Source organism: Amblyomma americanum, chromosome 7 (genome assembly GCF_052857255.1).
Source record: "Amblyomma americanum isolate KBUSLIRL-KWMA chromosome 7, ASM5285725v1, whole genome shotgun sequence".
NCBI lineage: Eukaryota > Metazoa > Arthropoda > Arachnida > Ixodida > Ixodidae > Amblyomma > Amblyomma americanum.
The window spans coordinates 57,835,008-57,857,291 of record NC_135503.1 but is presented as its reverse complement, the minus strand read 5'-3'; the positions used below and the strand labels follow the sequence as shown (position 1 = coordinate 57,857,291).

Below are 22,284 nucleotides of genomic sequence, written 5' to 3'. Positions count from 1 at the left end.
TCGCAACTTTATTAGAGCCCCCTTCACAGCCCCTTTAAAGAAATATGGCATTACACAGCTGGCCGATCGAGGTTCGTGTGATTATACTGCAATGCACGCAGCTGCAAATGTTGGTGCGCACGAGTTTGCACTGCCACGGAAATGGTCCAGGCCAACGCATCTGTGCACTCAGCGCAAAACAACCCCTCGCTACCCTGCCAGGTAAATTTTCATCCGCGTTAAAATAAAATGGCGATGATAATGCGCGATGCATGAACGATGCTTAAATGCGCGCATTAAAAGAACAGAGTTAACCTTTCCAACACGCTTCCCAGTACCGATTCCTGCCATTATCAGCTCCAAACTTCAACCGATCGAAGCTGAGGAGGGAAAAAAGCGAAGCATCGAAAGCTGGCGCGTCACCTGTAACGGCGCGTTATCACACTGCACGGAATGCTTCGCATAACGCGCTGCCTTATCGAAACCAGCGCGACATCGTCTGCATCGGCGCAAACCTTTTCAAACACCGCACCATTGATACCGGAAGCGCTTTGGGGCTGGTATCACCATCAGCGCCCATATGTTTGTTTGTAAAGTGGCCCACGCCTAGCTACATGCTACCGTCTGTGAGTTTCAGACATGCGCTATCTCGGACCAGGCGCTGCCGCTAGACGTCGCTCTGCGGAGCGCAGACGGCACGGAGTTCGAGCGCTCTAGACAGGTCTTTGCACGCTATGTGTGTGTGCGTGCGCGCCTATTTTGGCGAGAAGGGACGAACAGACTTTAGAGACGTCGGTCAGCCCACGCCGTAGTTCTAGCTTCGAAGGAACGCGCGAAACCAAAACACCTTAAGAGCTAACTGCGCTTCAGTTTCACATTAGGAACTATTGTAATTGTTAGTGAAATTTTTTTGTGTGTCAATGCTATCAGTACCAGGCGCTTACACATTTAAACTGTCTTTAGGAATAATAATACACGACCAAGCTACAAGTTTTCGAAACCTATTGGAATCGCATTAGTGCGAAGTCAAACTTCCAGTTTATTCAAAACAACGCTTGGGGGCCCTCAATATTGCGAGTATTCGAGCGATAAAACTGACAGACCACACAGTTGGCCAGTCTCTGTTTCTTTAGCCCTGGCCGAGGATAGGGTGTCTCGATTAGCAAAGGGAGCATGACAGCGCAGCACCTAGCTGCCAGCTTATCAGTAAACGGCTACACGCCGCTAACCATGAAACCGTTCACGTGACTACCTCAAGCGCATGGTGGTGGTCTGCCTCCATCGAAGGGGGGGCCTCTAGTCTCCGACATAGCGGTTGGCGCACAAAGAAGACGCACATAGAAGGTAGGTAGGAGGACACACACTACCTACCTTCTGTGATTCCAGCACAGGTGGAGAGGAAAATAAAGAGGAAGAGAGAGAAAGTGGCTGGTTGCCTGCTTTAGACACCATTTTATATGAAGGTGAAAAACAATTTTAAAGGTCGTTTTTTACTCAGTTTATGCCACAGACCTGAAACGAACGATCCTCAGACTCAACCAGTGTGCTCATTGTTGTTGTATACCCTTGGAGCTGAGCAGCCAGCTCTGGACTGACTTGTGGTATGAAGCCGTTTTTTTTTCCACCCTTTGTGTAGTGCTGTCAACTTGGTATTTTTCTCCGGCTTCGGTTTTAGAAAACGTGCGAATTGTTCCTGCTAAAAATCACGGCGAAATTTTTGAAACGATAGAGAAGAAATGTGTCAACCACCAATGACAAGAGGAATAAAAATGGTTGCTTGCTCGAGATTCATGTCCCTACATTCTAGCATGGGAGGTCTCAAATCCCTTGTGGATATTGGTGGGGTGTCTGAGGCACCCCCGACTTTAAGCACTGGTTACCGCGATGCTGCTAGCACAGTGTGCACACGCAGCATGCCATCCCTGTCAGTGCTACAAGTGCTTTCAGTCTCTGGGTCAAGGATTTTGAAATTAACTTCTGTGCAGTTACTGGCTTATTTGCGCCGCAAAGTAGCATGTAGTTGCCAGAGAACTTCGGTAAATGACTGGGCTGTCTGAAATCATTGAGAAACTGTTGTCCATTGAGACTTCCGTTCGTTGAAATGCGAGCCAAGCGGCTAATGCGATAGGTGCGGCACCATCTACCGGGTAAAGGAGCGACTGACTCGGTGAATGAGTGAACTATGCTGCCAAATTACTTTTTTTGGAGCAAGCAAGATATATTTGAGGTGCATATGTTTCGATGCGGTCAACAGCCATGAAATATAGTAGATGACGAATGATTCATGGTTGATAGCAGCACTTATATCGACCAAGGAAAATTATCTTAATCGAGGATTTCATCAAGGTCCACCTCATGCTCATTTCTCTTTGAATACAGGCAAAGCTATTGGCCTCCTGAGCACCAGAACAAGTAAATCACTCATGAGTAAAAACAGATGAACACATCACTCTTGCATGGATCGCACAAAATTTGGTAGAAGGCAAAACATTTCAGTGCACTATATAACTAGTGATAAATCACAAAAATTCTATCTCCTAAAAAATCACCATAAAAGTTATGTTTGCTCTGGTTGTTTTTCTTGTCCCATGAATTTTTCTCCGTCATTCATGATTTATCTATCGTAATCTTTTTCTTTGTCAACTACCGTTTTGCAATGCTCAACCATGTACTCCATTCCTTGGCAGCCCAGCTTCACAGCAAGCAGCAACACTGGAGCATCAACATCATCATCAGTCTGACTACGCCCACTGCAGGACAAAGGCCTTTCCTATATCTCTCCAATTAACCTTGTCCTGCGCCAGCTGCGGTCACCCTATCCCCGCAAACTTCTTAACCTCATACGCCCACCAAACTTTCTGCCACCTAACACTTGTCACTTTAGTAACACAGAGAGATGCCATAATGCATAAAATGAGGAGGCTCTCAGTAAAATGACACGTTTATTCACGGCATAGCCAAACGCACACAGTCACACAACTGCACAATGATGTCATGCCAGACCAGTCTTTCCACAGTGGTGTGCATGCGCACAGTGAAAAATCGAGGATGGATGTAGTCTAAAGTCTACTGTAGATGCCAAGTGAAAGTAATCATAGGTGCTTTGCAATCTGTCGGCCAACTGAACACGACACCATGAGCCAGGGCGTAAGGCCAATACCACCTGCAAGAGTAAACAGAAATAGTTTCAAGAATCGACAGCACACAAAGAGAAGCAAACATTAAAGGTACAGTACAAAACACTTATGCTGCATTTGTTTTAACATTAAAGTTGTGTATGCCCTTTTTATTACAGAAGTTAACACCAAACATCTAGGTACTGGACAACCTCAACCCCTACACTCCTTTTTTTCAAGCCTCACGACATATTTAGGAGCACAGTGCGGTGTAACTTATCAACAAAGACTGCTGATGGAATAGTTGCCATGCGTTCAATGTATGCCCTTCTATTTCGTCCCCATTTGACTGTCAAGGTTACGCATGATCTTCTCGCTGCTGTCTTCCACCCGCGCTCCCTCAGAAAAAAAAATAAAGAAAGCATTTCTGAAATAGCACCCTTTAACAAATAGCATGGGGGCATACAAAATTCCGCAGGCAAGGTTCTTTGCAAGCAATGAAATGGGACGAAGTACCTTGTGGCAAAGCTCACTCAGAAAATTTTGCAAATATACTATGATGACAGTGTCACCTTGAAGGGAGCTACAACTAACTGCAACATTCTACTAGATAACGGTGAAAATTAAATGATGTTGCCTCATATAATAAAAGGCCAGTGATGTAACACTGGTGAAATTAGGACTTTCTTAAATTGGCATAAAAAATCGCATAAAACAAGTTGAAAAGACGCTTTACAGAGAATTTGGTTTTGTTGGGCTTTCCCACCACATGACCGCTTCCTGGTAAAATATGAATTGCATGACTTTAATTACATACCGCTTTCAGCTTCCACAGCATTCATCATATTTTATTCTGGTTTACACTCTATTCAGTGGATCCTTCAATATAAAAAACAGAAGTGCAAGCTGAAAAGCAGCACTGTGGTCCCTAGTAGCACTCTTTTTGCATTACTGATTAAATGTTTTGAGTTCTTACTAAATGACGCCACAGGATTTTCCATTTCTCCAAGGTGACAGGAAAAGTTAAAGTCTACCAAAACTGTCATCAGCGAGACTTACATCAGCATGCCGCAATGGCTTTGCATGTGGAAATGTGAGGTAATGCTTCACTTTACTGTCTGATAACTGCCGCTTGGCAGAAGACATAGTATTTTAATTTTTTATATTTTTTTATTTGTATTTTTCATGTGCCTGCTAACAGCATGGCAGCCTCCAAGGGCGGTGCACATTACAAGAACAACGCTACAGTACACACAAGGAGGTAAATGACATAGTGGACATAGTTTGCAAACAAAGGAAAGATGCCAATGGAAAGTAATACAGTAGCCGACGGGTAATTCGGACTTGAAGGATATTTCGGACTTCGATGAGGCACCGTCAGTCAGCCCATAGAAGCGCATAGATATTCGCGACGGATATTTCGGACTTTAAAAGTCCGATTTTTCGGACTAATTAGTCGCCTGCAGGCCAAAATCGGCCATCTTATTGACTTTTTGCCGGCACAAAAGGCGCCATCTTGGATTGAGGCGGATTTACTCTGCAGGTGGATTGGCTTGACATGCTTTCGTTACCTCATTTTTGCCAGTAGAGGTCCCTGCAATCTCTGTAACTTCGAGGTGGCAGTCGGATTGTCATCGCCGTCAACTTGCTTTTGTCACCAATGTTGTTGCGGACAGTTATCACTTGTCTCATATGTTGAAAATTGATAAATTGGTTTTTGGGGAAAGGAAATGATGTAGTATCTGTCTCACATCTCGGGAAGGGATAAAGAAGGGAGCGAAGGAAGAAAGAGGTGCTGTAGTGGAGGGCTCCGTAATAATTTCGACCACCTGACATCGCACAGCACACGGGGGCCTTTGCGGGGCCTTTGCATTTCGCGTCCATCGAAACACGATCGCCGCGGTCGGGTTCGAACCCGGGTACTCCTACTGGCCGAGCGCCCTAACCACTGAGCCACCGCAGCGGGTAAAGTTCGCCATTCGTCGTTTCGTCACTTGGGTTTCTCCGACCACGTCGACCGAGTGGCACTCTGTCTTCACGAAGTTACATCCGTTCGCCGTTTGGTGGTTGCATCCGGCGGTTCCAGCGCTTTGAACGAAAAGTGTGTTTGCGTGTGTTTGGCAAGCGGTGTGGTGCACACTCGGGTTGTAGAAAACATGGCCCCGCCGGGTCCGTCATAGAAGCGTGGGAAATATTCAACCGAATGCCGTGACCTCGCTGTCTAGCGTGTACAGTAAAAACACAACTTTGGCGTAAATACAGGGGCAAATCGTCGCCAGCAAGAGAAATTTTCTGCAAGGTAAAATCAGTGACTTCTTTAGGCCGATTTCATCTCGATAAAGTGACTTTTTGTACTTCACGGATTTTTCGGACTGTTCGGTTATTCGGACCATTTTTTGGGTCCCTTCGAGTCTGAAAAATAGGTCGGCGACTAATATTAGAGGCAGCCAGCTCATGTCACGTGACAGAAGATAAAACAAACATCAATGCACACTTGGGGAAAAATCATGACAAAAAAGGTAATTAGATTTAGCTTTTATTATATTTTATCATGCTAGCTTTTCTGTCTTCATTTTTGCTGATGTGCTATCATTATCGGGCCCACCAAGCATGGTTTTTCAGCATCCGGACTAGTGCATCTGCTGACTGCGAAATTATCCGTAAAAATTTTCTATGCCACTTTGAATGAAATTGCTGGAAAATCGGTCACTTTGAACACTAAGCTTTCAGTTGCACTAAAAACAATTGGCTCCTTAAAACTCAGTTGTCAGTCCCATAATCACATTAAGCATACAGGGTGTACCAGTATAACTTCATTTTATTCACTGCACACTAGACTGCAAACAAATGCTGTCAAACAAAATTTCTTAGGTGTGTTTTTATCATGGGGAACAAGCCATTTATGCCTTTGATATTTTGTTTCACAAGCAGGCCGGCTTGCTTTTGCATTTCTGCTATTATTTAGTGCCGGCATGGGAAAACAGTTTTGTCAGTAAAAAGTTACATTAAAGAACTCCTGCTTCCTGACAGAAAAAAAAAGACACTATCAGTGTATCAGATTCACAATGCTGTCATTAAACCATACTAAAACTCTGGCTTCAAGTACTGCATCAGTATGTCAATGAGAAGAAGAGCAGCAGAGGCTGTATGAAGAACAAATAAAGTGGGATGAGCAAAGCACTGGCTCTGCGATAAAGAAGCAAAGAACTGTTTTGCTTCTGTTCTGTCCATACATTTCCTTCTTGTAATACCACACAATAGTACTGGAACATATTAGTGCTCTTCTCAAGCTAGCGCTATTGCACAAGAAAAATGGAAGGAGGCACTCTGAATCTTCTCATGCACTACTCTACAGAAAACCGGGAGGCCTGCTGTATTCACATGATTTTATCGGCAATACTTAGGTTTATAAGAAGAAAAGCCTTCTGACTTCCACCAAGCAATGCGTAAAAAAACTGAATACCGCTCTATAACACTGTGCTATGCATTCCAAGCCTGCATTACTTATAAGCACATAAACAAATTGTACTCTCACAGGAAAGCACACTGTCTCAGTAGTTCTACCAGTACAACAACAATGAGTGGATGTATAATGGATTGCCTACAGTACGATTTTACGATATTTAATTTTAAGAAATAACAATGTACACTAAACATGGTAACTAACTGACCTGGCTGGCTCATTGCAGTAAAACTGGACACCTGAACAACAGCAAAGGATCAAAGGATGACAGGAAAAGAGCACCACTATAAACATAGATTTATGGGAGCGGGCATGCTTGTACATATGTACAGGATGAAGCAATATGACAGGGAGCAAGCGAGACCATGGCGATGCAGACTGATCGCTCACCTATGGCTGTTCTAAGAACTGGTGCCACGTCCCACCGTTTGCACTATGTATGCCTGTCATTTTAAGAAAAGTAACAATTTTAACAGCAGCGTCTCTAACCTTAAAATCAGAATACACATCAAATTACCGTTCTGGCACGCGTAACCACAATACCACTTTCTAAAGGAGATGGCATGTATGTCCAATGGGGCATGCCTACAGTGTTTAGAACAGCCACAAGCACCTGATAGGCTGCCGTCTCCACGGGCTATCGTGTTCCCCTTCATATTTCTTATACTTGCACTTGCAAGGAGAGACACCAACTAAAAGGCATTAATACGCAGCCATTTTGGGTAGAGCTAACAATAAAAATTCAATTGGTTATGTACAACTATGTTCTACTGATCAGCTGTAGAGCTAATTTACAATTTACATTATGCTGTCGTTGTTTGTGCCCATGAGCACAGGCATAGGCAACAAGAGATAAATGAATAACCCAAAATCTCCAGATTCTACCCATGTCTCTGTGGTGAAGCCCCTTACAGTAACATGGTCACAGTGTATGATGTCCTACAAAGTAAACTATACAAACTAAATTTATACCAAAAGGTATCTGCTATTTCCACTGAGTACCATATCTTTGTGGTGTCACTTAAGTCTTATCTGTTTTTCACCTTCAGCCCAGTATGCGAAAGGTTGCCCAGAGGGAACTATTTTGTTTTTTCAACCACTGCAGTTTTTCGGTCTCTAACACACTTTCAATGGCTTTCAACCTATCTGCTTGCTTGAGTGTGTCCATATAGTGTAGATTACCAGAAGCTGGCACAATGTACAGCTGCTTGTTGTTTTTGAATTTGTGCATTGCTTTTGTTTGCAGTACTAGAGTGAGCAAGGTGTAAACAATATGATTCAAACAGCAGCTAGTGAAAATTCAACAAGTTCTTTGGGTTGTGTACGGGTCTTATGGTGCGTAAGCAAATCGGGTCATCATGCACCACAGCAGTCACCTTTGTGAAGCCTTGTTAAAGCGCACAGGCAAAACGAAATCTAAGACTATTACCTGGTGGACTAGATGCAGGTGAAATTAGTGAGCCGATTGGAGATAGCCAAGCCTCAGGCAGTGTCACAACGGCATGAGTTCTGTAGTTCCACACCAGGTAGAAAACTGTAATGCCCTGTAACAATAAAGTGCACCATATATATAGAACGAAATTGAACCTGTGTTAAAAGTAATGAAGATTCCGCAGTTACAAATCTGAGTTACATGTCTTGTTACTACCCTCAGTGGGATATTTAGGATGTCAAGTGCAAAAGACCTATAATAGCCTGAAATGAGGAAGTATCAAATCAGATGCACGATTCAGTGCCAACTTCCATCTCTAGAGCATTTTGATTCTTCTTTCTTTAGTGGAGTGCATAAAATAAAAGATTATGTAATGTGTCATGACAAAGGCACCACGAAATAAATGAGAGTTCAAATTTGGCTTGTTGAAATATTTTTCAGATGGTTTATGGGGGTTTAACGTCCCAAAGTGACCTAGGCTATGAGGGACGCCATAGTGAAGGTTTCCGGAAATTTCGACCCCCTGGGGTTCTTTAAAAAAAACTATAGTACATGACACACAATGACGACGACAAGATGAACGTAAGTGGTAAACCAGAACCCTCTACTATAGCATGAATTAAAGGCTAGAGTTTTGCTCTAGCATAGAAAAATGATGATGATGAATTTTTATGGCGCAAGGGCATCTGAGGCTAAAGAGCACCATGATACAAGGTTGTTTCTTTTACTCAAGGTGGGGTCAAAGACCCATTTCCCAAGCATTTCACCCTAAAGAAGCCGAGCACCAGACCAGGGGAAAGCTTGTACCCATTGTATCACCAGTGGGTGCCTGGCGGCACTGGGGATCGAACCCCGCACCTCCCGCATGCTAGGCGGATGCTCAACCACTAGGCCACCGCTGCGGTACCATACAAAAATAAATCAACTAAATGATGTGAACATGACAACCAGCCAAATATTCATGATGCTTATGCACGAGAGAGAACAGTATAGACACAACTGAAGTTCACACAATTTATGTTATGATAACTTGGGTCACAGTGAAAGTCACCGTAAAAATTTTAGGCCAAGAAAGTCATAGAAGAACCGATGTACAGGTAAACAGCCCTTACCATGAGTGCATAGAGAAGTGCTGTGGCTGCCAGTCTCACCTTGAACATGTACATTGACTTCAGCTGGGCTGAAAGATGGACATTAATGACACAATGAAGGCAACAAACTGAAACTGTTTATGACAGTCACATGAAACACAACCGGCCTTATTTTTTGATACAGTGAAAATTTCGCTGAATTATGATAGCATTATGAGAAACGATGAACCAAAGACGTTTGCCTCAAATTAGCTACACCTGGAACCACCAAAGGTCCGTCGTACGATCGTTGATGAGACAATGCAAGCCAAGCGGTGACAATACTGACAAATCGCCGATGTAAATTCCTCGCCCCGAAAAACAAACGAACTCGTCTTCGAATATATTACACTGCGCTGTCCTTATCTTACTTACCCTGGTGCGCCAGCTCTTCTGACATCTTGTTAATCTTTCGTTGTATCTTTGCATACTTCGCGAACTCGTCGACTATATTCATGCTTCCCAACTCGGCCCTAAGATCACACACTTGTCGGCGCAAGTTGGTTTCCATTTCAGACTCCTGTGAAATTACCTGAAGTACCTGAAAATTAAAGAACAGGCAATTAAGTTGCAAGCCCTCGCAATCAAATAAGCGAGTGCCTGTAATCAAGGCGATCACAAGGGTCTTAAAATTCGATCCATTGAGTTGTTGCCCGCTTAGGTTATTCGGCTATATCTCTGAATGCAGCGCACAGAGCTCAGCTCAATCAGTATGGACGACGCGATCGCAAGAAAAAGCCACGCACTACGCTTACCATTCTGACGACGAACGGTATGAACGCCGTGAACATGCCGCAGAATGTCACAAACCAAAAGAAGACGTAACTTTCTTGGCTTCCCATGGTAACTTCTTGACTTTCGTTAAAAGAAAGAAGCGCCAATCAACTGCCAGAAAACCTCCGACGACGACTAGAGGCCGGTCGCTTCATTAGCAAGTCCGAGCGGCCACCATCGCCTGCTCCCCACTTTCCATCGATCTGTGTCCTTTTGAAATACAAGCACAACCGCGGTCAACTGCGAATAGCCACGCGCGACCTTTTCTCACGGAATTTTAGCGTTGTCAATCAAGAAATCTCGCCATTTCCATTTGACGTAACAGTGACCGCTACTTTTTGATCGCTTTCCAATCGGCTGCGGATCACAGGAAGCGCGGCGGCGCGGCTAGCGTGAGTTGCGAGAATTGTAGATGTCGCTAAACGCTTCCTGTTTTGGTTTCACTTTTCTCGAGTATCGCCGGTGGCGGAGCTCACACGCTCCATATTTTTAATTTTCGCTACTGCTGTTATTCTCGCCAGCGTATGTTCCTTGAAGGTGGATCTGTGTCGTGTTGCATTTAAGCTCGCCTGCTCGCCGACACTCGGTACAACGACATCTGACCGCACGAAAATGTGCTTCCATTTGTTGCAGTTTTGACGCACTTTTACTGACAGCTGTGATCGCAACTCGCCGAGTGTTTGCGGTTGCTTCGTGGACTGCAGAGCGCGCCGATGCCGCCTTTACACGTACCATTTGAGCACTTTACGGTTACGCTGGGAAAACGTGACCTATATTAGCGTCTGCTGTAAGCATGGAAGACGTCTTCTACAAGCTTGCGAAGGAAGCTTCGCATTACAAGCACCCTGCTTTACGCCAGGCATGCCAAGAAGCTCAAGGTGTGAAGTTAAGGAAATACCTCTGTTAGCCTTTTCGTGCACCGGCTTTTTAGGACGTTGCTGCCGTTGTAGTTACTTCGTGTAATGATTGTTTGATTTGATTTTGGTTTACTCTGCAGAGGCCTTGGCAAACAAGCACGCTTTACTGAGGAATCCGCCGTATGAAGTCAGGTAACCAACGCGTTGTGCTTTCTTGACTCGTTTGTCCCGCCTTTGCCTGCCAAACGTAGCTGTATTGATTGCACGCTCGTTTCAGGCAAAAATGCTTTGACGCTTTGCAACTGGCGCTGGAATCCAAAGAAAAGAAGCTTGTTTCCCTGTCCTTTAGTGGCTTACAGGTATGTTCTTGTGTCTGCTTTTTACTAAACAACACCCTGCTTTGTTCCATCAGCTGCGCCACCGTATATGGACTGACATCTCTGCTATAAATGGTCCTATTTAGATCTCAAATGCGCCCTGTGCACCTCTTATACAAGGCTTGGTCAACATGCATCTAGAAGTGTTGCAAGAAGATCTATACCTTGTTGACCTTAAAACTTGGAAGAGCCACACAGCTAAGTTAATCGGCTGTCCACAGAATAATAGCAAAGGTTGTTTGGAAAAATGGGCTTGATGTGGTTGTGCTTCACAGTGTGGAGCCCATGTAAGATGCCATGTTCGTATTATATATGCTACCATATGTTTTTGCAAGAATGGCAACAAATCCCCTGAGGTTGGGTTCTGGCTATTACGTATTATTTGCTGTCTCATATTACCATTATATGTATTCCTGAGAAAGCTCGTAATGAATAATAATTGCCTGCACTGCAAATGGCATTACGATGCTACACGTTAGCTTTTTTCTTTCAGTTATTTGTACTCTGTGCTGAAAATGTCACGTAAACGAGCTGCGCAAGTTATGTGAGACTGCTTTGTTACATGAATTCTGCTTGTTGAAGCGGCAAAAAATGAAGTGTTCCATCTGTAGAACTGAAGAGTAGCTAACTATGATGCAGCGACTTTAGCTGTTTTACTTTTTGTTGGCTGTAGATTTGTATCCACAATGCATCAGCCCTTTCCTTCATTCACAGGACTGTCATCCGATATAATGTTTTTATCATCCATAGAACATAACATCATGATGCTGTGTGCTGCGGAAGTTTTGTATGTGGGTAGCATTCCCGCTTAATGTGAGTTTGCGAGTGCCTAGGTGCAAGATTTGATATTGCACAGGGCCTCAGCACTTAAGAGCACCAATTCTCTGAACCAAACTTATTACTGCTGAAGTGTTCTATAGCACAGACTGTCTGCATGTAAATATTGTAATGCAGATGGCTTATAACGTCTTGAAGAAAAATGGTGCAGGAACATAAACAACAGCAAAACCATATAGACAAAGCTCCATCTGTGAGAATCTTTTGTTTTTATTGTCTCTATACTACTTTTCTTCTATTAATCCTGTATAGTGTACATGGTGTGCTATTTGCTTCTTTAATGATTACCTTGCCTTTAGGGTGTGGGCATATTCCTCATTTTTCCATGAGTTCTAGCAGTAAGACTGCGCAGTCGACTTCCAATAATTTGACTTGATGGGAATTGAAAATTTGTTATCATACAGACTTTGAACTAATGGGAGCCTTTTTATTATCCTTGATGTTGGCTAGGCTAAAGTGTCTGGTCGAATGAACTGGCTATTGGAATGAAGCGATTTTGAATTAACGAGCTTGCACTGCATTTGTGTATATAGGAAAATGGGTTTGGAAAAAGAAAAACACATTTCTAGCAATGTATGTTCCTTTTACACAGAACACAAAAGAAACATGTCAACTTATCGGTTGCCTGAATCTTAATGATATGCTGTTCAGTAAAGTGCGCTCCTGGTCAGGCTAGTTTATCATGGTTAAAAACAACTTAGTGCTAAAAAAAGCCGGAGCAAAAGAGACAAGCAGTGCAGACGAAGTGCCTGTGATTGTTCTTGTCCTGTCTTTTTATAGCACTAGGTATTTATTTATGATATGCATTGCTTTGTCAGGTATTAGTGGCATATAGTGAAAATTGCAGGCTCTATGGGAACCTTAGTGATTGATGGTGGTAGAGTCTCTTAAGTAATCTTAGACAGCACACGTGCTTTGTCGAGAGCAGCCAGTAACATTCATTTCTTGTGGGGCATGATTTTGAAATGTTGTGCGACTTAGAAAGGAATTAACGGCTACCTCTTGTACGGGGTTGGAGTTTGTTGTTTTTAGTTTTTTTTTTTAAATTTGACATACTCTTTTTGGTGTTCATTTCAAAATCGGTTTTCTGTTGTTTTTTTTTGGCGAAATTTATTTTCTACAGGCAAGTTACCGTGTTTTTTTTTTCCGGTTTTAAAATGTTGTGTTCCTGAGCAGTCAGAAGTCACTTAGAGGTCGTCGTGGCCTTCCTGTCAGCATGGGCAATCTGTTTACCAGTAATTAACATACAAATGGTTGTACTTAGTGCTGTTCTTGTAGAAGGAAGTACTATCGCCCATAAAAAAAAGTAACAGAAGTGAAATGAGCCATCAAACAAAAACAAGTGGTTTACTTCTAGAAACTGGGTTGTCACGTTAGTGTTAAGTTCTTGCTCTGGTTGAGTGAGAGGGTTGGGCATTACGTGGTCTGCGTTTTACAACATCGGTGGAACTATCTTTAAACTGTCACGGTAGCCACAACATGACCAATTTTCGTGAAACTTGTGCAGTTTCTTGTCAGCGTCCTTACATGCAATGGAGAAACCTGCTTATCAACTAACTGCCCTAAGCCGGTGATGACAGCAAGCAAAGGGCACTTTGCTGGTAGACGGCAAGGTGGTAGAGCCTCATGGTAGAGCAGGTGGTAGAGCCTCTGCAGCAATGTGTGAGGTAGCAGGCAGTGCGTCAGAAGCGCACAGCTGCGTTAGTCGAACTGTACCTACGTCTTACCTCACACCTGGCTTCAATACCTTCTTAGTCTTCTCCTTTGACTTAATTTAACTCTTGGTCAATAGGCAGCTAACTGTGACGTGCATGTCAAGGATACTGACGTTTTTCGGTGAACATCGAATTTTGAGTTGAATTCAGCGTGCTTGTATTGTTTTTGTTTAAAGTTTAAAATGAAAAATCTAACCCTTATGTATATGACGCCATCCGGTTTACTTGCCGCACTGTTGCACTCAGTAGATCGGTGTGACGTAGCTGCTGAAGAGTGTGTACACAAGGGATTGTTTTTACTTTATTGTCTTTTTTTCTCTGCAGAATTTGTGGCTAATGATGTACAGTCTTGCGGACTGTAGCTGTGTTAACTAACAGGCTCATTTAAAATTTTTTTGGTGATGGTAACGGCAATTTTTGTAGTTGGAAAAAATAATGTTATCTTTGTGTTGACAGCTTTTCATGTGACAAAAGAAAGAATACTTGGGCTGATACTTCTTTTTTATTTATCTGGAAAGATCACAGACCTTGTTTTGAAGTTTCTGCATATTGACTTTGAATGAATTACGGACTTGCTGTAAAAGCAAATGTTAAGGTTTTCAAATGACCTGTCTAGTCGGCATCAAGAAGCACCACAAAGCAGCATATCTTGCTCACGCTTCATTAGAAATTTGTCTTGGTGTGCATTCTGTGCAGGTTAATGCTTTTAGAGTGTGCCATAATGCAGTGCAAGCAATATTTGGGATTGTTGCTGTACTTGTGATGGGCATAACACACTGTTGGTGATATGAGACCCATTGCAGACTGATTAAGAGGTTGTGGGTTTGATGCTTGCTTGGCAGCCATATTTGGATGGAGGCGATATGCAGAAATGCTCATGTACTGATATTTAGGGGCATGTTAAAGAATCCCATGCATACGAAACTAACCCTGAGTCTCCACTACGGTGTGTCTCTTAGGTGGTTCATTGGCTTTGGCATGTAAAAATTAGTTACCATTACCATCAGTGCAACTCATTTTATCATTGCACTTAATATTTGCATATTGCTTTTGATATTGATTTTTCTTATTGTTTTTCAATTCTTGAAGCAACTGCTTCGAGAGCAGCTCTTCAATCCAAACTTGGAATGTGATGATGAGCAGTTGTGGCTGCCGTCTCAGCTGATGCGAGCCCTGTCATCTTTGGCTTCTCACTCTGAAGAAGTGCAAGTTGAAGGCTTGAAGGTGAGCAAGGCTGTGCATGTTGTAGTGTCATGCCGCATACTTTTAAAGCAGCTGTGCTTTTCAGTGTGCACTGTTATAGTGACGTTTACTTGCATGACATTTCTTTCTATTTAAGCATGTTGCCTTTGTGCTTCTTTGTATGCCTAGAAGCTAATTTCTTAAGCACTAGTTTTGTTCTGTAGTTGGATACAACTCAAGAGCGTAGCGGCAGGTGCCCTTCAAAGGAGGCTCCCAGCCAATGGCATGGACTGATAGTTATGATATTGCGGTTAATCTTGCAGCGTCATCACAACCTTGCAGCGTCATCATAACCTGCCCACCATATTGTCTTTTTTTTTTCTTTATTGCCTGGCTTTGGCTCATAACATTTAACCAAAAAAAAAAACACTCACCAAAAACCACACAAAACACTATGTACATAAGACACTGTCGTGGTCAGCCAGCATGAGTCTGGCTTCGTCATTCTAAAATTCACGAAGCATACATGGATGGTGGCCATCCCACCCGGACCATTTTGCCAACGTATCGTGGGCGACGACCCCGGGCAAGTATTTGGGCGTTCCGCTCAATGCTTATCGCGAAAACGAGGAGTATTGGAAACAGCAAACGAAAGAAGCACGTGACAGAGCTGGAAAATGGAAAGGCACCAATCTCTCCATTTTCGCCAGAGCTACAGTCTGCAACCTGTTTTTTATTAGCAAGCTCTGGTATGTGATGCAGGTTTTGCATTGCTCTCGGGTGCACATTCAGAAGATTCACCGGATTTTTGCCGTCTTTATATGGCCTTCCGAATGGGAACGTTGCAGCCGAACGAACCTGTTCCGGCGGGTAAAAGACGGTGGGTTGGGGCTAGGGCACCTCTTTTTAAGGCAGCTGGTGAACCGTTTTTTGTTTTTTCGCGACGTCTCAGACCCGTTCTTGCGCACCGTGTGCCAGGTGAGGCTGCGGCGATTGCTGCCCGAGTTTGTTGTTACCACAGAAGAGCTCTCGGGTACAATTTTTGGTTACTACAAAGAGATTGTAGCAAGTGTTAGGCTTCTTTCAACGCGTTTTTCTAGCGATTATTTGTATAAAACTCAAAGAAAAAAGTTGTACCATGATCTTTGTGATATTGTTTTCCCAGAGCCTGTGTACAGGGCCTTGTACAGTGGAGGTCCGGGAGCTGATGTTTTAAAAAGGGTGAAGAAAATGCAGGCGCCACCAGGAGTAAAGACCTTCTTTTTTAAATTACACACCGGGATACTCCCAGTTAAAAAGTTTTTGGAGGGAAAGGATTTCTTTTTACTGTGGGGATCGAACTGCTTAATTTGTAAACAGCCCGAAACAATAGACCATGTTTTTTTGCATTGCTGGGAAGGGGTTTATTTTTGGGATGTGTTACAAAGGACAATAAAGAAAGAGCTACCACTTGACGCGCAGGGAATTCGTTATTTAAGCACAGACAATGAGGATGGGGTACCATTTGATCTCATAATGCTCTTGGGCCTCCACTGTATATGGCGCTCCAGAATGGCAGGCTATTATTGTGACAAAGACGCACGACCTGCCCGAATTTATTTTCGGGAAAGAATGGACTGCTTTCTGGCCATCCAGAAAGCAGCTGCGGAGCCTCCCGAGTGGCTCTCGAGGCTAGAGCCTTTATACATCAGTTGACCTTGCCCCTGTGTGCAGCCAGTACGAAGTTGTGGGAGTGTCCTTCTCAGACCACTGTTTAGTTGGGTGCTGCCTCGGAAGTGTCAAGCGAAGCAAGGCATTTTCATGGGAAATGTGGAAGCTAAACAACATGCTTCTGAGCCGCCCACCATATTGTCAGCAAACTGCCCGCAGTGGCAGATGGCTTTTAAATTAATGATTGGTCGCTTGCAAAAGATCAACCTGGGCCACACAAGGCCCACCGCTGGGAGCACCTGCCATCGCAGGGCAGGGGCGCATCGCTTAACCGCTGCACCACTGCGTCAGGAGGTGTATGAGGACTTCTAGGGATCTATGAATGTAAAGTAGAGAATGACCTTCTCATATATGGTGACTAACCCATTACGCTATTGCATCATACCCTTAAGACGGGGCTAAAGTGTCTCCTCCAATCTTGTTGCATTTTCAACCTGCTTTTCGAATTTGGTGTATTTAGCTTTCTGGCAGTTGTGGTGACAAATGAGGTTTGGATCATTACAGATATCGTGCTAGCTGCGGTGTTAATGCATTTTTTGTTCATGTGGAGTACAGTTCTAAGCAATGCTGGCACATGTCAAAGGAGGCCATTGTATTTTTGCATTGGGTGCTTGCAGGCTCATACGCATTTTTATTTTTGAGTTCTCATTCCGGGAGATGATACTTTATAGACATGTGGCCCCGTAAAGGCTGCCATAAGCTTGGTAGCACAGAAAAATGCATTTTCTGCAACTTATTGGTCCTTTGTATATGGGGAAAAATTTGTCGCGAAGTGTTGTCATAAGTTTGATAGTACAGAGCTATGGCAAGTCACATCTTCTAATTCTGTTTACGATGTTCAAGTAATGCCAACGTTTCGCTGGTGCTCCCACCATACACTCATTACATAGTAAAGAATACTAGCCAGATATGCCAGGAGGCTCGTGCAGATAGTGTAGGCATTGTATGTGGTGGGACAGAGGTTGTAAAGGAAAAGACACATCAAAGTAGTGAGGGCATTTGTTTGACGCTGGAGGACTGGTTAAACTGTGTGTGGTGTTGTTTCAGGATATATTTGATTTGAAAATGTATGTCTCGTCACTCGTTGGTGGGCTGACCCAAGGGATCTTGAGTGTATGTACGAAGCCATAGTAATACGCTTTCAGCGCTATTAACAAATCTTGATTGGCTGATAAAAAGTCATTATATATAGTTTTGCTTGATGTGGCAAAATAAATTTCAGCTCTTTAGACTTTTGCATAACTGGATATTAACTGAATAGCCTATTGGCTCTAAATGAGCAAGCTTATTTTATAAGTAAATGTCTTTTTACACATTTTCCTCATATTGGTACTATTTACTCATTTGCTGATGTAATGGAGCTGAAAAAAAAAAATTATTTGGGTTCATTGAGTGTGTTTGCTCGCTAAGAACTTATTCCTGTGCGAGGTCTGCATCAATTTCATCTGCACGTGAGCTGATGCCAGTGTAGAATAGTAGTTCTCTCGAAGACTCCATTTGTTTCCGGTCGTTTCAGCATACTTTAATGTCGGTGTGCTCCATCCTGTAAAGCAGACTGTTGACTCTCCCACAGGTAATCCTCCAGTGTTGCTGCCTCCAGAACTGGTGCCTCTCACAAAATGCGGTCTGCTCCATTGTCTCCCTGTGCCTGGACGTGTACAGTCGTGGCTCCGCAGGCACAAAATCCGCAGCTGTGGCTTCAGCCAGCCAGAGTGTGCAGGGCTACGTCTCCTTCCTCTTCGAGTCTGCTGCAGAAGATGTGGCAGATGAAGAGGAGAGGGTAAGAGAGGAGACGAGTGTGTGGGCATCATTTATATACTTGACTGATTGTCGAAGAGAACAGGCTAAAGTTCTGAATGCAGCACGACTTGACTCGAACAAACGTTGTTTACAAAGGGCAGTGACCTCAAGGAATTACAGTAAAGCCTCCACATAGCGAACACGGATATTACGAATTATTGGTTATATCAAACTCTGGATAAGTATTTTTAAAAATTCACAGGGGTGCTTAATTCACAGGGGTGCCTAATTCACTGGGGTGCAAAATTCACAGGAGTGCATAATTGGCAGTGCGATGGCTTTAGAAGCTGTTGAAGCCTTTTTCTCGAGTTTTGTGCCATTCTTTCATTGTTGTGTGTGCAGACCCTACACGTCTGTCTGCACACAATGAGACATCTCTTGGGCTCATCTAGTTGCTGGTTAGATGTTTCCCTGAAGGTCCTAGAGGTGGCGACACGAACACAGTGAAGATGCATCAGAACATACTGTAGTCACTTCCGGTCTTGGCAGTTATGTGACCGATGACACTTTTTTTGGGGTGGGAGATTTCTAATGCTATCACAGTAATAAACACATGCAATTTTTACTTTATATATTGAACGAGGTTGGTCCTAAAAGAGATATATTGAACTCCCTAGCGCCCGCTCGAATGGCAGTCGGCAGGCTTTGCTGCACTACACATGTGACTAGCAGTAGTGTGGCAAGCATTCGCACCAAGGTTCCTGCTTTTATCTTGCACTAGTGTTATCTCGCACTCGCCATTAGCGCTATAGAAGATAGAGTGGCGTAGAGCATTGGAAGCCAAGTGGTCAGCACTTGTTGTACTTATTGCACTCATCAATAGTGCCCCGGATGCTTCAGTGTAGAAGGTTGTAGCCTTGCAATCACCATCCTGCACTCATGATGGCTGTTACACAAAGGTGGTGAAAACGGTGATAGCTTTAGCTGTGACGTACCATTTTTCCACTTGACAGGGCTTTAACACGGGGAAGCCACCCTAGCTGACGCTTGATCTGCCGTTTTGCACTGGTTGTGTTGTGTGAGGAAGCCAACCTAACTGCCGCTCGATTTTTTGCGGTCTCGGGAATCTTCATGAAAGACTTCGAAATGAAGCTAGAACTTCAGAACAGGTCTCCCCGTTTCTTTAGTAAGTGTAGTCTTAAGTTGATATCCCTTCTATGAATAATTCACGCTTCTCTTGCTTAAGTTTGTGAAGAAATTTTACATTACGAATTGTTATGAATTTGTTACTTTAACATGACATGCTGTAAAAGGTGTGTACAGTCTTGGTAAAAAGTCTTCAGGCCATGCAGTTTGTTTTTATTTGCTTAGTGCAGAATTTATAGTACCCCTGAAACCCGAATCTCTGTAATGGGAGGGAAAACCTCATCCTCACCATTGAAAAGCTTGTGGGCTTCACAGATTAGTTTAGATTAGTGCTTGACTATATGGCTCACAAGCAAATCATTTGTCCTGAAGACTTTTTAACAAGGTTGTACATCATCTACTTGCATGTTTTGGCTTATTAATCTCAACAGCAAGGAATGTTCAAAGTTTTAGGAGATTACAAGTCTTATGTCCTTGCTACTCAACAAATGCATTTTGAGTTGAATGCAGTGATAAAATTGTAAATTGTGGGGTTTAACTTCCTGAAGTGACACATGGCCTGTGAGGGACACCGTAGTGGAGGGCACCGGTTTTACTTTCGATGGCCGCCTTTTGAATTTCGTCCCCATCGAAACATCAGCACTGCAGCACAGTTTGAATCTGGGTCCTGAGGCTCACTGCGGCAGCCAAAAAGGCTGTTTCATGCAGTCAGATATGTTAAATACAAAAAATAATGTTCAGAAAAAATGAGAACTGTCCTAAGTAAATGATAATGTCGGAGCACGAATTAAGATTAAACAGCTGAATGGCCAAAATGAGGTAAGCATACTTAGTGCATATACTGCTCACATTTTATTGTAAATAATAATCTTTAGATAATAATCAGCTCATAATAAATCAGATAATAATTTAGATTTAGATAATAATCATGCTTTTTAGGCATTTATTTACATTTGCTTAGCTGAGAGCTGATGATTCCTTGTTTCTGTCATTGGTCCAAGGGTTACAGAAGCCTGCTGTTGCACACCCTTGCCTGGGACATCAGAATTAATGTTGAAATGAGTTATGAAAAGTGCTTTTTCTTTTTTAACAGGTTTAGCCACTTAGTGATGTTGTGCATCAAAAGGAGTTTCTGATGCTGTATTTATTAAAAAGCATCAAAGCTTTTGTGTCTGTTGTTCTTGCTTCATGATTAAATCTTTGAACTATTTATTTTGGGATGTTCAGAAAAATTGCTCTGCATGTGCTCACAGTGCTAAAGAAAAATGTCTGCAGTTTCTTCTTTTTAAGACTAAACTGACAGTAGGTCATAAGATGGTTATTCTTACCTGCAATGCTTGGTCATGTTCTTGATTTCATCCCACTAACAGTCTTCTGCCCTAACATGGCTTTTTTTCTGCCACCCCACTAATGCCACACCCCGAACAGAAAAGTGTGGACGAAGGATGTGATCCTTATAACGAAGGTTTGTGCTGCCGTTGTTTTGTAACTCTGGCTGCACCACAACTCAGCTTCCTGACTTCCAATCCCTTCTCCTTGGCCTGTACAGTTGACTCACAACGGTTCATACTTGCTTAATTTGTGCTTCTGAATGATTTAAACAAATCTCAACACTTAGCTTGCTTCTTCAATTGCTTCTGAATGATTTAAACAAATCTCAACACTTAGCTTGCCTCTTCAGTGCCCCGTCATAGTGCTTAATTTAAGCCGTTCTTGTTCTTGCCACTTTTGGCAAAGCACACCAGGGGAACAGAACCTGCATAACTGAAGGACCAGAAACCACCTTTACGTAGACGTTCTTGGAGCACTGGATAACGGAGCATTGCCAGGTAGAACAACAATAAAAAGCACTTTAGAGGCATAGGACGTAGTAACAACTGTGGCTGGCACGGCCATGACAAGTCGTTGCCAGACAACATTTATTGCCATGGCCAGTGTTGGATCAGATCCAGTTTTGCTGTTCTCATTATCTTTATCTTTGTTACTTGGTAAATGAAGTCTGTGGTAGTCTCTGTGAAGAAGAAACTAGTTGTACTAGACAAAGCTGGTCTAGGTGCAAACAAAATCTTTGTTGAACTGTAGCTCGTAAACGCCAGTAGCAGATTATTAGGAACGTTTACAGTGAAAAATAAACCTTCAAGGCCTAAGTAGCACTGCGTTTTATTTGTGTTCTGAATTCTTGGTGCGGTCTTCTATTGTGTTTATGTGATTACTTGTGATAAACTTATTGCACCTTCTGTGAACAAACTTATTGCAGTTTGAAAATAAAATCCACTCTTCCAGAGGTCTGAATAATTGTGAGTCAATATTTTCGGTTTTGCATTTTCTTTTTTTACCTCACTATGTGAGCATGCAAATTCCTCTTTCACTGAACCACTTCTGGCATGTAAAACTTTTTCTTGCATGTTCTCATTGTTTGTTGTGAGATGTGGTGGGTACTTGCATGTTAGGCGACTGAAAAAAAAGCTTCTTTCTTTTGCTGAGGGCTTCCTGTGTTCAGATGTAATCCCACATTTGCTCTTCTGACATTACCTAGCACTTACTCTGTTCCGACGTAAAACTTGTCCTTTCTGTCACAAGAAAGGAACCAAATAGACTTGTGACTTCAATTTTCGGTGTAAATTTACCGCTTTTTCTTATGCTATTTATTGCCTTTTATGGAAAGAGATGATGTTCATTATCGGGCAGTGTCATTTCTATACACTTAATTTGAATTGCTTTGTAATGAGCCAAAGAAATTAGCTCTGAGGCAATAATTTGATATCTGCGTACAATTGCCGATGGGCAGCAAATGGTAAGCTTAGAATCTCTTCTGCATAAAAAGTA

The 22,284-nt window shown here is 42.9% G+C and overlaps 2 protein-coding genes across 3 annotated transcripts in view; one reads left to right on the top strand and one right to left on the bottom strand.

Moving 5' to 3' along the window:
- Positions 1 to 2,902: 2,902 nt before the first annotated feature.
- On the bottom strand, positions 2,903 to 10,255 carry LOC144099178 (guided entry of tail-anchored proteins factor 1-like). Its single transcript, XM_077632310.1, has 5 exons — positions 9,876 to 10,255; positions 9,496 to 9,661; positions 9,103 to 9,170; positions 7,988 to 8,102; positions 2,903 to 3,142 (listed from the first exon to the last, which is right to left on the bottom strand). The coding sequence occupies exons 1-5, from the start codon at positions 9,960 to 9,962 to the stop codon at positions 3,072 to 3,074; spliced, it is 507 nt and encodes a 168-aa protein (XP_077488436.1). The 5' UTR covers positions 9,963 to 10,255; the 3' UTR covers positions 2,903 to 3,071.
- A 63-nt stretch (positions 10,256 to 10,318) lies between these two features.
- LOC144099176 (brefeldin A-inhibited guanine nucleotide-exchange protein 3) overlaps positions 10,319 to 22,284 on the top strand; it is a 103,169-nt gene continuing 91,203 nt past the window's right edge. The window contains exons 1-6 of one of the 2 annotated variants that reach the window (XM_077632308.1): positions 10,326 to 10,772; positions 10,892 to 10,943; positions 11,029 to 11,110; positions 14,770 to 14,904; positions 18,146 to 18,352; positions 20,887 to 20,923. In XM_077632308.1, the coding sequence (XP_077488434.1) occupies positions 10,688 to 10,772; positions 10,892 to 10,943; positions 11,029 to 11,110; positions 14,770 to 14,904; positions 18,146 to 18,352; positions 20,887 to 20,923 (598 nt within the window). In that variant the 5' untranslated portion in view covers positions 10,326 to 10,687. Of the gene's footprint in view, positions 10,773 to 10,891; positions 10,944 to 11,028; positions 11,111 to 14,769; positions 14,905 to 18,145; positions 18,353 to 20,886; positions 20,924 to 22,284 lie in introns of both variants that reach the window. The other variant, XM_077632309.1, reaches the window with a different exon arrangement.

Excerpts from the sequence above, each read along its gene's own strand:
- LOC144099178 (XM_077632310.1), bottom strand. The coding sequence starts at position 9,962 with ATGGGAAGCCAAGAAAGTTACGTCTTCTTTTGGTTTGTGACATTCTGC. Across the intron at positions 9,171-9,495 it reads AGAAGAGCTGGCGCACCAGG|CCCAGCTGAAGTCAATGTAC; the intron begins GTAAGTAAGATA and ends TCCATCTTTCAG. Across the intron at positions 8,103-9,102 it reads CACTTCTCTATGCACTCATG|GGCATTACAGTTTTCTACCT; the intron begins GTAAGGGCTGTT and ends TTATTGTTACAG.